Here is a 13,512-nt window from a genome sequence, read left to right as displayed (position 1 = left end):
TCCACCACCCGCTGAGTAAAGAAAAACTTCCTAGCATTTGTTTTGAATCTATCCCCTTCCAATTTTTCCGAATGCCCTCTTGTTCTTTTATGTTTTGAAAATTTGAAGAATCTATCTCTCTCTACTTTCTCTATGCCCTTCATGATCTTGTAGGTTTCTATCATGTCTCCTCTGAGTCTCCGCTTTTCCAGGGAGAAGAGCTCCATCCTCTCCAATCTTTCAGTGTATGAATAAAAAAGCACAGACAGCAAACGCATGCGCAGACCATCTACAGGCAAAGTAGATGGTCTGCGCATGCGTCGGGATCGCTCTCCAGTGATCTGTGTCATCGGTGAGGGGCGTGCCTCCGATCACCCCCATTTGTGAATCAGTCGACCTGTCTTGGATCGCCCATGGATCAGATAGGATCATGCAGGTTAGTGAATCTAGGCCTATATCTATAGAACTAGTTACCAGGTAAAATCAGGACCTGTAAAGATCTTAGTGGCTTTCAGAATAAATGCAAGATCTATTTTTTTTTAATAGCTTTTTAGAAAATTTAGAGGTTTGAAGATGGGGTGAGGGTCCTCTGTTTTGTGGTCTCTGGATGCAGTGGGAGGGGCTGAAGGCCCTGATTGGCTCAAAATCACCATTTTGATCCAATAAGGGCCTTTGGCCCCTCCCAATGTATCCCAAGATGCATTGAGAGGGGGAAGCCTCATCATTGCAGCACACGGCCCTGTAGGCAGGAGGGCATGAGCTTCCCTCCTACCGTTTGCTCTTCCAAAGGTATAGGGGGTTCCAGGGATGTGGGAGGAGGCCCAGGAATGTGGGGGGTGGAGATGTCAGAGAGGTACGGGATATCAGGGGGATGTCTGGATGTGAGGGAGGATGTGGGGGATAGAGGTATGACGGAGATGTCAGGGAGAGGTGTGTGCAGCTGATTCTGGCAGGGGGAATCCCCATCAGCTGAGCCACTAGGAATCCACAAAACAGCTCAGCTGATGGGGATTCCTCTGCCGTAATCAGCTGATGGGAAGCTTACAGAGTTTTTTCGGGGGTGGGTTCACTCTTTGGGTGGTGAGAGAGGATCATGACCATTGGGGGAGTAAGGGGGCACCATGCCTTAAATCCTCCAGTGGTCTGCTTGTCAGTTTGGGCACCTTTATGGAACTTAAATGCAACTCAAATAAGTCTAACCGCCGGTGTCTGATTTCCCTCTAGGAAAGTTTTGATTTTGGCTGGAGTACGTCCAGACTGAAGCCCACCTGATTCCCACCCATAACACACCTCCCAACACACCCCTATGCTCTCTGGACGCACAGCAGGTTAGAAGTGCTTCTGCACGTCCAGAAAGTTGGTTTTGATTATCGGCACTTGAACGTCCATGCTATTAAGACATCCAAGTGCCGACTTAAGCTGTTTTTTGGACGTTTTAAACTTTTGATTATGAGCCCCTTAGGCTTTAAGTGGTATATAAATATTTAAAAACAAATAAAATAAAATGTACAGAGGAGTGAACTTTCCTAATTGTACAGTCCTGGAAGCACTATTCAGTGTAACAAGTTCTTTATCTCTTAATATACCGTAGTTCTCCATCTGCTTAGAAGTATCTTACTAGTCCATTCTAAAGTATGAGGAGTCTGTTTTACATTGTTGTCTTATAGATTTACAAGATTCCAATTGCAGACCTTTTCTTTAGTATAATAATAACTAGTCTTTAAGCCTGTTACATTAACGGGTGCTAGAATATATGTTTGTCTGTCTTTCTTTCTTTCTTTCTGTCTCTCTCCCTCCCGCTATCTTTCATTCTGTCTGTCTCTCTCCCTGGCCCCCTTTGTCTGTCAGTCTTCTCCCTGCCCCTGTGTCTTTATTCCTTTCTTTCTGTCTCCCTCTCTCCCACTGTCTGTCTTTCTTTCTATCTGTCTCTCTCCCTGCCCCTGTGCAGCAGCAGCATTTCTTCCCCCACTTCCCTGTGCAGTAGCCACAGCAGCATTCCCTCCCCCTCCATTTCCCTGTGCAGCAGCATTTCCCCCCCCCCACTTCCCTGTGCAGCAGCATGCATTTCCCTCCTCCCCCTCCACTTCCCTGTGCAGCAGCCGCAGCATCCCCTCCCCTCCATAATTATTATTATTAAAGTAGATAATAATTTGCCTAGAAGTTATATTTTAATATTAGGGTTTTTAAAGTATGACTGTAACAAGGTTCAGGATTGATTTATTGCTGTATGGATAGCAAGCACTGTGGTGCCATCATGAATTAAAGAATTGGAGAAAAGGTATAACAAGTCTTAAACATTGAAGATAAGAGAAAACCATTGTCATATAAATATGTAACAAAAGCATGATTTCTTTTTATTTTTGGTTCATTCAGGGCAGCACAATTATCTGTGTGCAGGAAGGAATGACTGCATCATTGACAAAATTCGAAGAAAGAATTGCCCAGCATGCCGATTGCAGAAATGTCTGCAGGCTGGAATGAATTTGGGAGGTAAAGATACTATTAAAAAAAAAACCTTTGAGCTAAGAATAAAGCAATGCACTTGGGGGCCGTTTTACTAAAGTGCAATAAGCTTTTGCATTTTGCTACTCTTCCACAGCAAATATTGACATACGGTAACTCTTGGGGGCATCACCAACATGTTCTCTGCAGTTACTACACTATAGAGTTCTTTATCACATGTTAAGACTAGTCACAGTTCAGAGGCACTTGGGGAGGCACTAACTGCACAAGTGACAGTCTGTGTGAATACTATGCACCAATTATAGTGTGCAGTCTGTGCCCATTCTCAATCCACAACCGGCTCACTTCCCATCCCTGACGCAGCATGCAGTGGATGCATGAATTAGCACACACTGTTATGCCAATTTAGTAATGGTTTTGCCACTCCTGTGGTAACTACTTAAAAGTACTTTAGTCAAGGGGCCCCTTAATCTGAATTTATTCAGTAGCATCATAGTGCAAATGCTAAGGGGGTAATTTTATAACACATTATTCATATGTAAAGTATGTTGTACTTTGTAAGCGATTTTGCTGAAGGGCTGACTGGTAAAATTTGTCTCTTTATGGATGATATCAAAATCTGCAATAGAATAGACACCCCTGGTGTTGTAAATAACATGAGGAAGGACCTAGCGAAGCTTGAGGAATGTTTCAAAATTTGGCAGCTAAGATTTAATGCTAAGATGTGCAACGTTATGCATTTGAGCTGCAAAAACTCAAGGGAATGGTACAGTCTAGTGGGGGTGAAGAACTTTTATGCATGAAAGAAGAGTGAGACTGGGGTGTGATTGTATGCGATGATCTTAACGTAGCATAGTAAGGGGGGGCAGTATGCCCCTGGCGCCGTATTGGTGGGGGCGCCGGCACCCCACCTTCTCACTGCCTCACCCGCTTCTTCCCAGTGTTCCCCTCACCACATTCATGCCCCCCCTTCCCGACCCCTACCTCTAGTTGAAGTTGTTGTTTGTGGTGGTCAACAACATGCTCCTCACGACCCTGTCAGCTCTCCCGCTAATATCACTTCTGGGTGTCGCGAGGGAGAGCCGACGGGGTCGCGAGGAGCACGTTGTCGACCGCCATGAGCAAGTTTCAAGTATATTAAAATTTGTTATCCCACCTTTTCTGTAATCAAAAGCGGCTTTACACAATAAAAATTATAAGGAGCAGGGAACAAATAAACATCAGATACATTACGTCAAAGAAACATCAAGAGACAAACTTTCATGACTGACGTGACTAACCAGAGCAAAACAAACTGGCACATGAGTAGAGGGAAGAACTACAATCAATGATAGGAAAGAACAAAAATAGGAAAAAAACGAGAGGGTGGGGAAACAAAAAATTAAAACCCAATTCAGGATACTGGATAATGAAGAGTTTAAAACATCCTTAAAAGGACAGTTATATTGCAAATGTATCTTTGAAAAGAATAGTTTTTAAGCTAGACTTAAAGTTATTTAAGGTAGTAATTTCACGTAAGTAATTTGGAGCTGAGTTCCAGAGCGATGGGGCGGTCACTGCGAAGATGTTATTTCTCATGAAGTTGACATGACTTAAGGATGGGATTGCAAGTAAGTTTTGATTGGACGATCGTAGAGTACGGTTAATGGAGTAGGGTATAAGAAGTCTATTAATAAATTCTGGAAGCCCTGTTTGTCTAGTTTTAAACGTCAACAACATGATTTTGTAGGAAATGCGGTGTTCGATCGGAAGCCAGTGTGCTCTGATCAAAAGGGGAGTAATTTTTTAGCGTTGAAAATAATTGACATCCATATTTTGGATTATTTGCAGATGTCTAATCTCTTTCTTGGTGATCCCCTTATAAAGGGCATTGCCATAGTCTAAACAGGAAATGACTAAAGAATGAATGAGAGTGTTGAGGGAAGCCTGATCCAGTAATTTAGCAAGTGACCATATCATGCGCAGACGGTAAAGAACTTTTACGCAAATTGAGCTGAAGAGGGGGCTCATATACAGCAGACAGGATCAGAGAAGGAGTGGGGGGGTGGAGACAAGGGCGGAGGAGGGGCACCACCATCCCGGGCGCCTCTCACCCTCGCTATGCCACTGCTGTCATAGCATAAGTTCCATAATGCCAGTCATTGAATCCTTGCAAAAATCGCTGTGATGTTCTAAACATCCACACTATAATTTTTATTGTCATTTCTAGCACTTTTCTATAAATAGGAAAAAAAAAACCCCACAAATTTATAGTGGTTCTGTACACAAAATCTGCAGGTGTTAAAAATGGAACACATTATTTATCTATGCTGAGGTCAGTTTGACGGATGATGTTCACAGTGTATTCAGAAACTCCACACTGGCAATTCCAGATGCTGATGATGACATAGCTATATGGTCTAAAAAAACACGATACTTTTACGGCTGCTGGAAAACTGCTTCTGAATCCGATTATAATACCATGTTTTGTTGAACATTGTGTCAGGAATCTGCATTCAGATGCATGTATTGATGGTCTCAGCTCGCCATTCTTTCTTTTCTATTTATCTATATAGTGAAAGAGTTTGGTTCTGGTTATTTTATTTTTCCAATACAGGTTATATCTTTGCTGAAGTAGTCTTTATAAATTAGTGTTAGAATTTTTTTGTCAAATTTTTAGATTATAAAATTACCCTTCAGATGGGACCATGTAATATATTGAGAGAGCAGGATGTCTTCCTGAATGCTCCAGGGCCCCATACCTCAGACACTAAATTATCCCAAGAAAATGAGCAGGTTTGAGGGAGATTCATCTACTGGAAAGTCTTAACGCTTACATGGACAAGTTTGTTGTTAAAATTGGAGGAGAAATGTCCAGTAAATCATCCAGAAAGGAAAAAGACAAGCCACACAGCAGCAACAAGATGGCGGAGCCGCAGACTACCGCAGTTTCAGTATTCTCAGACCAGTTGGATCATTTGACAACTGCAGCTAGCACTGCTCTTTCCCCAAGGCTAGATTTGCTTTCTACACAGTTAACAGCAGTGGAAACTCTTTTGAATACTGTTAATAGAACCACTGCCTTGGAGCAGCAAGCATCCAAACTCTATGACCGTATGACAGGGGCAACGGAAGCTTTGTCAGAAATTAAGAAACAACTGACATTGCAGGCTGCTAAACTCAAAGAGCTAGAAAATGGATCAAGCAGAGATAATTTGCAACTCTTGGGCCTCCAAGAAACTTTGCTACCTACCTTGCTGGAAAAATGGTTGTCTCAAGAGTTTGCACTTTCAGAAAGTGTGAGGCCATTTTGCCTGGAACATGAACATCGTATAGACTGCATCCTGAAGGGTGTTGCTCACCGAGGGTAGATATAATTAAAATTCACAACTATATTAATAAAGTAGAGATCTTTCTTGGATACCGCAAGAAAAGAGATTTTCTAATTTATGAAGGTGCTCCAATATGTATTTTTCAATGACCATTCTCTTACACTACAAGAAAAACTAAGACAGTTTCATCCATCGTGTCTCCTTGATAGAAAAGAACATCAGATTCACATTGATGTATCCAGCCATTTTAAAAGTTTCTTTAAATGAATCTTGGCAGTCCTTTACAATGGTGAGAACAGCTTAGGATGCAGTTAATAAGATTACTCCACAGGGTTGAGGTTTATACCCCACGGGCAGATCCTTTATGATATGAGGCAATCTGCTTAAAAGAAATTGGAAAAAGTGGGATAGGTTGAACTACACATTTTAGTGGAAATCCCTGTGTTATACATATAAAATGGAGTGTTGTATGACTATACAACAGGGAAGATTGAAGAATTTTATAGAGGTGTGGGAGCCATTGACTAAATACTGTAAAGAGGAATAATTTAATTTATTTTATAAGCAAGTAAACATACACATACTGTGGGGGTGGGGAAGGGAAGGGAATTTTATGATTTTATGAATGGTTTCATTAAGGTTTGATTTATTTGTACATTAGCTGGGAGGGAGGGGGAAATTTCTTTGTTGCAATAATATTTAAAAGTTTGCTGCGCTTATTATGCAATGTACATATATGTGATTCATTTATGGTGCATTTGTAGTTTGAAAATCAATAAAGAATTAAAAAAAAAAAACCCCACATTTTTTTCTCAATAATGTGTTCATAGTATGATGATGTTAGACTGCATCTTAGACATTTTTGAACAGTCTCCTTCCAATCAAAGTCTGACCCAGCAGTGGCAATTCTTATGTTCTTATGTTATCAAGGTTCAAATGTTCCATTTCTTTGTTTATAAAATTGTAATTACTTGGAATAATTATGTTTCTTGGGATTAAGAACAGATATTATGCTAAATGTTGAGGTGTATGCTCCGTAGCATAAATCATGGCTCCTTCTGTCGCACGTGGTGTGATGGGAGAGTACGAATTGTGGAATTATATTAGGTTTGGGAATCTGAAGGGGATGAGGGTGGGGGTGTGAATGTATTATGAAATTAGAAGTCCAAATACAAGAAGCAGTTGAGATTAAGGGAATTAGAGTGGAAGTATTTGGGGAGTGTGTGAGAAAATTATAAAAAGTGTTCGTGGTATTCTGCTGGATGATCGCGGTCCTGGTATGTGTGTTCTTGATGACAGCTTGTTGTCAATATGATATTTTGATAGTCTTGATCCTTAAATTGTATGTTCCTGCTAGAATTGACCTATATCGGTCACATGTTGGCCCTTAGGGAGGCTGGTCTCTCTGGGCGTTGTTTGACAGATACTCTTGCGTATTATTTTTCTTCTTTGTGATGACATAAAGTCATCCTTCTTGGTTTCCTGGAATGTGGGAGGTAAAGCATCACCAATGAAAAAGAGGCAAAATCTTAACTGCCATAAAATAGACAAAAAGCTAATATAGTGTGTTCTCAAGCAAGGTTCTTGGCATCATTATCGATTCTTCTCTCTCCCTCAATGATCACCTCAACTCCTTGGCTAAATCATGCTTTTTCAGCCTCCACATGCTGAGGAAAGTAAGATCCTATTTTCGCCAACAACATTTCGCCATCCTTGTCCAATCCATCATCCTCTCCAAACTAGACTACTGCAATGCCATCTACTTAAGCCTATCAAAAAAAAAGTCTTCAAAGACTCCAGCTAATCTAGAATACTGCAGCCAAGTTGATCTTTGCAAAACGCAAGTCTGACCATGTCTCCCCACTCCTAGCCAAACTTCACTGGCTCCCAGTGATTTTCAGAATCCATTTCAAATGCTCCTGCCTGGCTTTTAAGATCATTCACGGCATCCTTCCTCCCTTAATCCCACTATCTTATAACTCCTCGAGTCCTGACTCTACCAGACCCGCCCAAAGATATAAATTATCCTTCTTCCCCTCTTTACACGGTATTCACTATGCAGGCAAACTGGGAAAATCCCTTCTCTTCAAAATCACAGGTCTTTGGAACGACCTTACTACCCCGTTGCGGAACCTGGGCTCCCTCCAATTATTCCGCAAGCAACTGAAAACCTGGCTTTTCACTAAAATGTAATTCTATCCCCCCTTACTCTTCTCTTCTATATATAAGTTCATGTAAACCTTTTTTTTCCTTCTCTTCCTATATTTTAAGTTCTTGTAAACCGTGCCGAGCTCCACGTCCATGGAGATGATGCGGTATATAAACTTAAGGTTTAGTTTAGTTTAGCTTAGTTAGTTCAAGAGACCAGATTATCTGATAGTGAACATCAAAAATTGCAGCATAATTGGAAAGGTCAGTTTATTATTTGTCTTCTAATGGTAGATATGAGAGGGGGGAGGTGTCGCAGTTCTCTGCTGCAAAAATTTACAATGTGAAATCAAATTATTGGCAAAATCAGGGCAGAGAAGATATTTAATCTTGCATTTACTTCTAAAGGATATCAAATATATATTGATCATAGTTAATGGCCTTAATACACGTGATTCTTGTTTTTTTATCTGATATGATCTCTAAGGCCCAGATTCTGTAAACTGTAGGCATCCTACAGCTGTCTAATCAGCCAATCGGGACGCATGTTTTTTTTAAAAAATGCTTCCCAGGCAGGCTGCCTATATTGAAGGCGCCTCCGAGAGCCTAAGAAGGCCCACAAGCCCGCCTAAGCTTGTCTAAGGCTAGGCGGTAGCCTTAGGCAAATCTAGGTGGCCCTTCGCATCTCCCTAGTAGAGTGGGAGACGCTTACAATGTAGGTCAGCAATATGCTGTACTTAATCGCAGCAAGGGATCTCCCTGCCACGATTAATATAGTGGCTGCGGCCGCCAGTATCCTCCCCCCTAAACGAACGAGGCAGGAGGGATGCCCAATCCCTCCTGCTGAAAGACCCCCCACCAGCCCCTGACGATCACAAGCAGGAGGGTGCCCAACCCCTCCTGCCGGTAGGCCCCCCATCCCTCATGATCATGGCAGGAGGGTGCCCAACCCTTCCTGCTCAATGACTGCCCACCCTTTCCCGAAAATCGCCGGCAGGAGGGTGCCCAATCCCTCCTGACGGACCCCCCCATGAACCACCCCCATCCCCAATCTCCCCCAACGAAATGCCCCAAACCCCCTCCCCGGACCCCCCTCCCATGAAACCCCCTACCCCCTCCCTGGAAAAAACTCCCAGGGCTCACCTAGCAAGTTGGCCAGCCGGATCCTTGCACCGGCCAGCTGGCAGGCCCGCCTCCGTCCAAATGAGGCAGGCCCACTCCTCTCTTCCCCAACCCACAGAAATCTAGGGCCTGATTTGTCCAGGTGCCTAAACCCCTCTTATGGGCGGGGCCTTAGGTACATGGGCCATCTCAGCCCAAATACCTAAGCTGAGGTGCTAAAGCACAAGGCCCAATTCAAAGAATAAAGAGATCTTTATATCCAACAAATTTGTACTTAACTCTTTATTCCATGAATGTATGAAAAATAGCATTTTTATCAGAAATTTAATGTTTATGCCTTTGGCAACAAGCCTGGAAAGCTCTTACCCAACATAGCAAAGACATGGAAAAGTCACTCTTCTATATTATCCCTTAAACGTAAAGATTGTACCATAACATCTTTCAGTTCAGTAGAGCCCGTTTGGCTGGATGTCGCCACATCTAGTTTGTACATGAGTAATTATTGTAATGCACTGTGGCGAGGAAAGAGAAACGAGTTGAATTGGGGGCTTAATGAAATAGCACAAATGGAAATTTATAGTTAATTATTCTGCATGCTATGTAAACAGTAACACAATTTTAGTAACTCGTAAATTTTGTTAGTATTTGCTAAAATAAAGTAACTAGTTACTTAATTTAGTCAATCTTATCAGAAAGTAACTACACTTCTTCCTCGGTATTTTTGGGGGATAGGGGCAGAGCCGGACCACAAATGGAGAAAAACCGCGAATATCTTCTCATCTGGCTCTGATCCACCCCCGCCTCCCTCCCGCCTTTCCCCGGCATCCCAGCCTTACCTGGTGGTCTAGCAGGCTTTCGGGGCAGGGGCGATCTTCCTATGCTCCTGCCCCGTGCAGATCATCAATAGGAAATGACTGCCGTGAGTTCCCGTAGTCTCTCGAGACTACGACGGGAGCTCACGGCAGCCATTTCCTATTGGCGATCTACATGGGGCAGGAGCGTAGGAAGATTGCTCCTGCTCCGAAAGCCTGTTAGACCACCAGGTAAGGCTGGGATGCCAGGGGAAAGGCGGGAGGGAGGCGGGAAAGTGATAAAATATGGGTTCCCCTCCACCCCCCAAAAAAATAGCGAATTTGTGAAACCGCGAGTGTGGAAATCACGAATGGGGAGGGGGGAAGTATAGTTACATTAATAGTTACCTAAAAATATAACTAATTACAGTGACTGGTGTTATTGTAACTAGTTACTACCCAGCACTGGCTGTGACCTAGCTTGAAGCCTGATTGATGTGGATGTCAGACTTGAGATGATTCAACATGTTGAAGCAATTGGTCCCAAACAGTTCTTTAAGTAAGCTTGCTAATAAAAGGCAGATTGGAGATGGGCCTATACTTGACAACATGGGAAGTGTCAAGGCTGGGTTTCTTTAAAATAGTGTAGATGAAAGCAGACTCCCAAACAGGAGAAACAAATCTAGAGATTAAGCTATTATCGGTAATTGAGAGAAGTAGTGGGACCAGACCATGAGTTGGGATCTTTGGCCAGGTAAAAAGAATAGAATCAAGGGAACAAGTTGTCTATCGAGAGGATGAAATCAAATTCTAGAGTAAAATTAAGGATGTTGGACCACTGAGTAAATCAATCAAGAGTATATGAGTTAGAAGGAGGAGTCTGGGATGGAGGGCATGAAGTAAAGGGAGTAGATAATATGTGAAAAGATAACCGCAAAGAAGTGACCCTGAAGGAAAATATGAAGCAAATGCTGAGGCTGGAATGTTGAGAAGGATGTAATTATGGAGACCAATAGAAGAAAGTTGAGACACTGGAAAATAATTGCTTAGGGCGATTAGCATTCTTATTGATAACATTAGTATAGTAGGCACACCTAAGATGTCTAATCTTGGTTCAGAAGTACTTATGCAATTACTTGTAGAAAAGTAGGTCAGCCAGGAATCCAGTTTTCCTTTATGTTCTTTTGGCTTGATACAATTATCTTTTCAGAAGACATGGCCCTGATATCAAGGGTTGCCAGATGCGGTATGGAGGGGGATTGCTTTATCAAAAGCAGAGCTTAAGATGGCATCCCAGGAGGCCATCTGGTCTGATAGTGACAAGGAAGAAAAATCAAGAGACAATAAGGAACATAACAGTTGTAAATCAGTAGGATCAACTAGATTCAAATTGCTTTTTATGTTTAAGAAAGAGACCAGTATGTAGTTATTATATGATATTTTAATAGTTTTAGATAAGAATCTGGAAGCTTCAACTATTGTGAAAAGTTACAAGCCCTTGTTAAGGTGCATTTCCTCAATGCAGAGAGCCTGTGTCATCACTAATAGGGGCATTTTCAAAACTCTAAGATGTCCAAAAAATCGCATAAATCGGCACTTGGACGTTTTTCTCGCCAAAATGTCCAAGTGCCAATTTTTTAAAAACATATTTCTGAATGTCTTGTGAGGCATCTTAGCTATTGTGTGTTCAAAAAAGGGTGTGTGTTGGAAGCAATTTCTGGACGGGCTTAGACTTGGATGCCTTGCGGTAATAAACCTCTCCCAAGATGTCCTGGACAGAACTTTGACGTTCTGAGTTAGACCTGTTTTAAAAGCATATTAAGTGCCTAAAAGGTACCCACACTGACCAGAAGGCCTCTGGAGGGGTTAAGTTATAACTCCTTCACACTCCCTCAATGGTCACTAACCCCTTCCCAGCCCCCCCAAAATCTGAATGAAACAATATATAACTATCTCTAGAATAGCAGCATCTGGTATGGGAAAGCCTAGTAGAGCATCACACAGGTGTCTTAAGTAGCCTGGTTATTTATTTATTTATTCAGTTTTCTATACCGTTCTCCCAAGGGAGCTCAGAACGGTTTACATTAATTTATTCAGGTACTCAAGCATTTCTCCCTGTCTGTCCCGGAGGGTTCACAATCTATCTAATGTACCTGGGGCAATGGGGGGATTAAGTGACTTGTATCACCAAAAACCCAAGTATAGGAATGAGAAAGAAGATGATCAAATTCTAAGTCCAATACTTTTCTCAAATTCGTTTCAAATTCTTATCAAGGACACAAATCCATTGAACATTTCTTGCATCAATGATATTATGGTAACTTATACTTTAATTTGTATAAAGGGGAGAGCCTCAAATCCCCGTGCGTTGATGATTGTTTCAACCGCACTGGAAAGGGAATAATTCTTCACCGGCTCTTTGTCCCTCTCCTACCTGCTAAATCACTCGAACTGAAAATTTTTAGAACTTTGAAAATAAAGCTACTAAGCTGCAGGTAGGGTAGTTTTTAATGTTGTTAGAATGTCACTGCATCCCCGCCAGTCCTTGCCGGCATCAAGCTAGCTGCCGTTTCACCCACAAGCTGCATCAGGGCTCCGGACCGGTATCTGCAAAAATCAGAAATAGAAAAATGGCAGAGAACATATCTTGATGCAGAAAAGCATTTCAATGATTTTGTGACTTATTGCAGCGTTCTAACTCACACACTTACTATGGCAGAGACCACCCCAGGTGAAGCTGCTGATGCTTAAATAACAACTGACGTCACTAGGTTGAGCACGTTGACTCACTCACAGCTGACTAGCAAGTTAGAAATCTTACTCTCATAGAGTTGCCGAATTCAACATTGCCGGCGCTAGACAGCACGGAAGCCAAATTGCTAAGTTAAATGTAAATGAACTGTTCAAATTATCCCAGAGGAAATCTTTAAAGGGGATCCTTAAAAAAATAGGTGCCACTCGATCTTTAGATTTAATCCAGCTGGATCTTCCGTGTGTAAACGAAAAATCCATTCCTGCTCTTTCTTCTGTAGTATCAATCTCCTGTCTCCCCCTCTTGGTATCGGTGGCACATGATCAAGGATGAAACATTTAAAATCCCTGGAGTCGTGACGGGATTAAGTGACTTGCCCAGGGTCACAAGGAGCAGTGTGGGTTTGAACCCACAACTCCAGGGTGCTGAGGCTGTAGCTTTAACCACTGCACCACACACTCCTAGTGAGCCATAGAGAGGTGAATCCAGGCCCATAAGCCACTTTAACCACTACATTTATGGTGGAAAGTTTGAGCCCACCAAAACCTATTGTACTGCAATATAGGTGACACCTGCAGCTATAAGGGCTACTGAGGTAGTAGACAAGTGGGTTTAGTAGGTTATATCTTTTTCTGTAAAGACCGAAGCAAAGAATTCATTCAGTCTTTCGGCTATGGTCTTATCCTCCCTGATCACCCCATTATATTTTCCCTAGCTTCAGAGAAAGTGTCTAAACTCCTCCTTTTCCAACTGCTGGGCAGCAATGCTAATTTATTTATTTAAAAAATTTCTATACCGTTTAAAACTAAACAGTTTATAGAATTACATACATAATTTAAAACAAAATCATCATAACATAGACATAAATCAAAAATCATATCTACAAACTAAAACCATGTTAAAAAAGGTCCTGAACAGTTCATCAGCTTTGCCAGGGAGGGCAATT

The 13,512-nt window shown here is 42.0% G+C and overlaps 1 protein-coding gene across 6 annotated transcripts in view; it reads left to right on the top strand.

Moving 5' to 3' along the window:
- The window catches only part of NR3C2 (nuclear receptor subfamily 3 group C member 2), a 545,520-nt gene that overhangs the window by 372,252 nt on the left and 159,756 nt on the right, over positions 1 to 13,512 (top strand). For all 6 annotated transcript variants that reach the window (XM_033940500.1, XM_033940480.1, XM_033940464.1 and 3 more), the window contains one exon: positions 2,353 to 2,469. In XM_033940500.1, the coding sequence (XP_033796391.1) occupies positions 2,353 to 2,469 (117 nt within the window). The remainder of the gene's footprint in view (positions 1 to 2,352; positions 2,470 to 13,512) is intronic.

Source organism: Geotrypetes seraphini, chromosome 1 (assembly GCF_902459505.1).
Source record: "Geotrypetes seraphini chromosome 1, aGeoSer1.1, whole genome shotgun sequence".
NCBI lineage: Eukaryota > Metazoa > Chordata > Amphibia > Gymnophiona > Dermophiidae > Geotrypetes > Geotrypetes seraphini.
The sequence above is the reverse complement of the archived record's forward strand: the minus strand, read 5'-3'. Positions and strand labels throughout refer to the sequence as shown.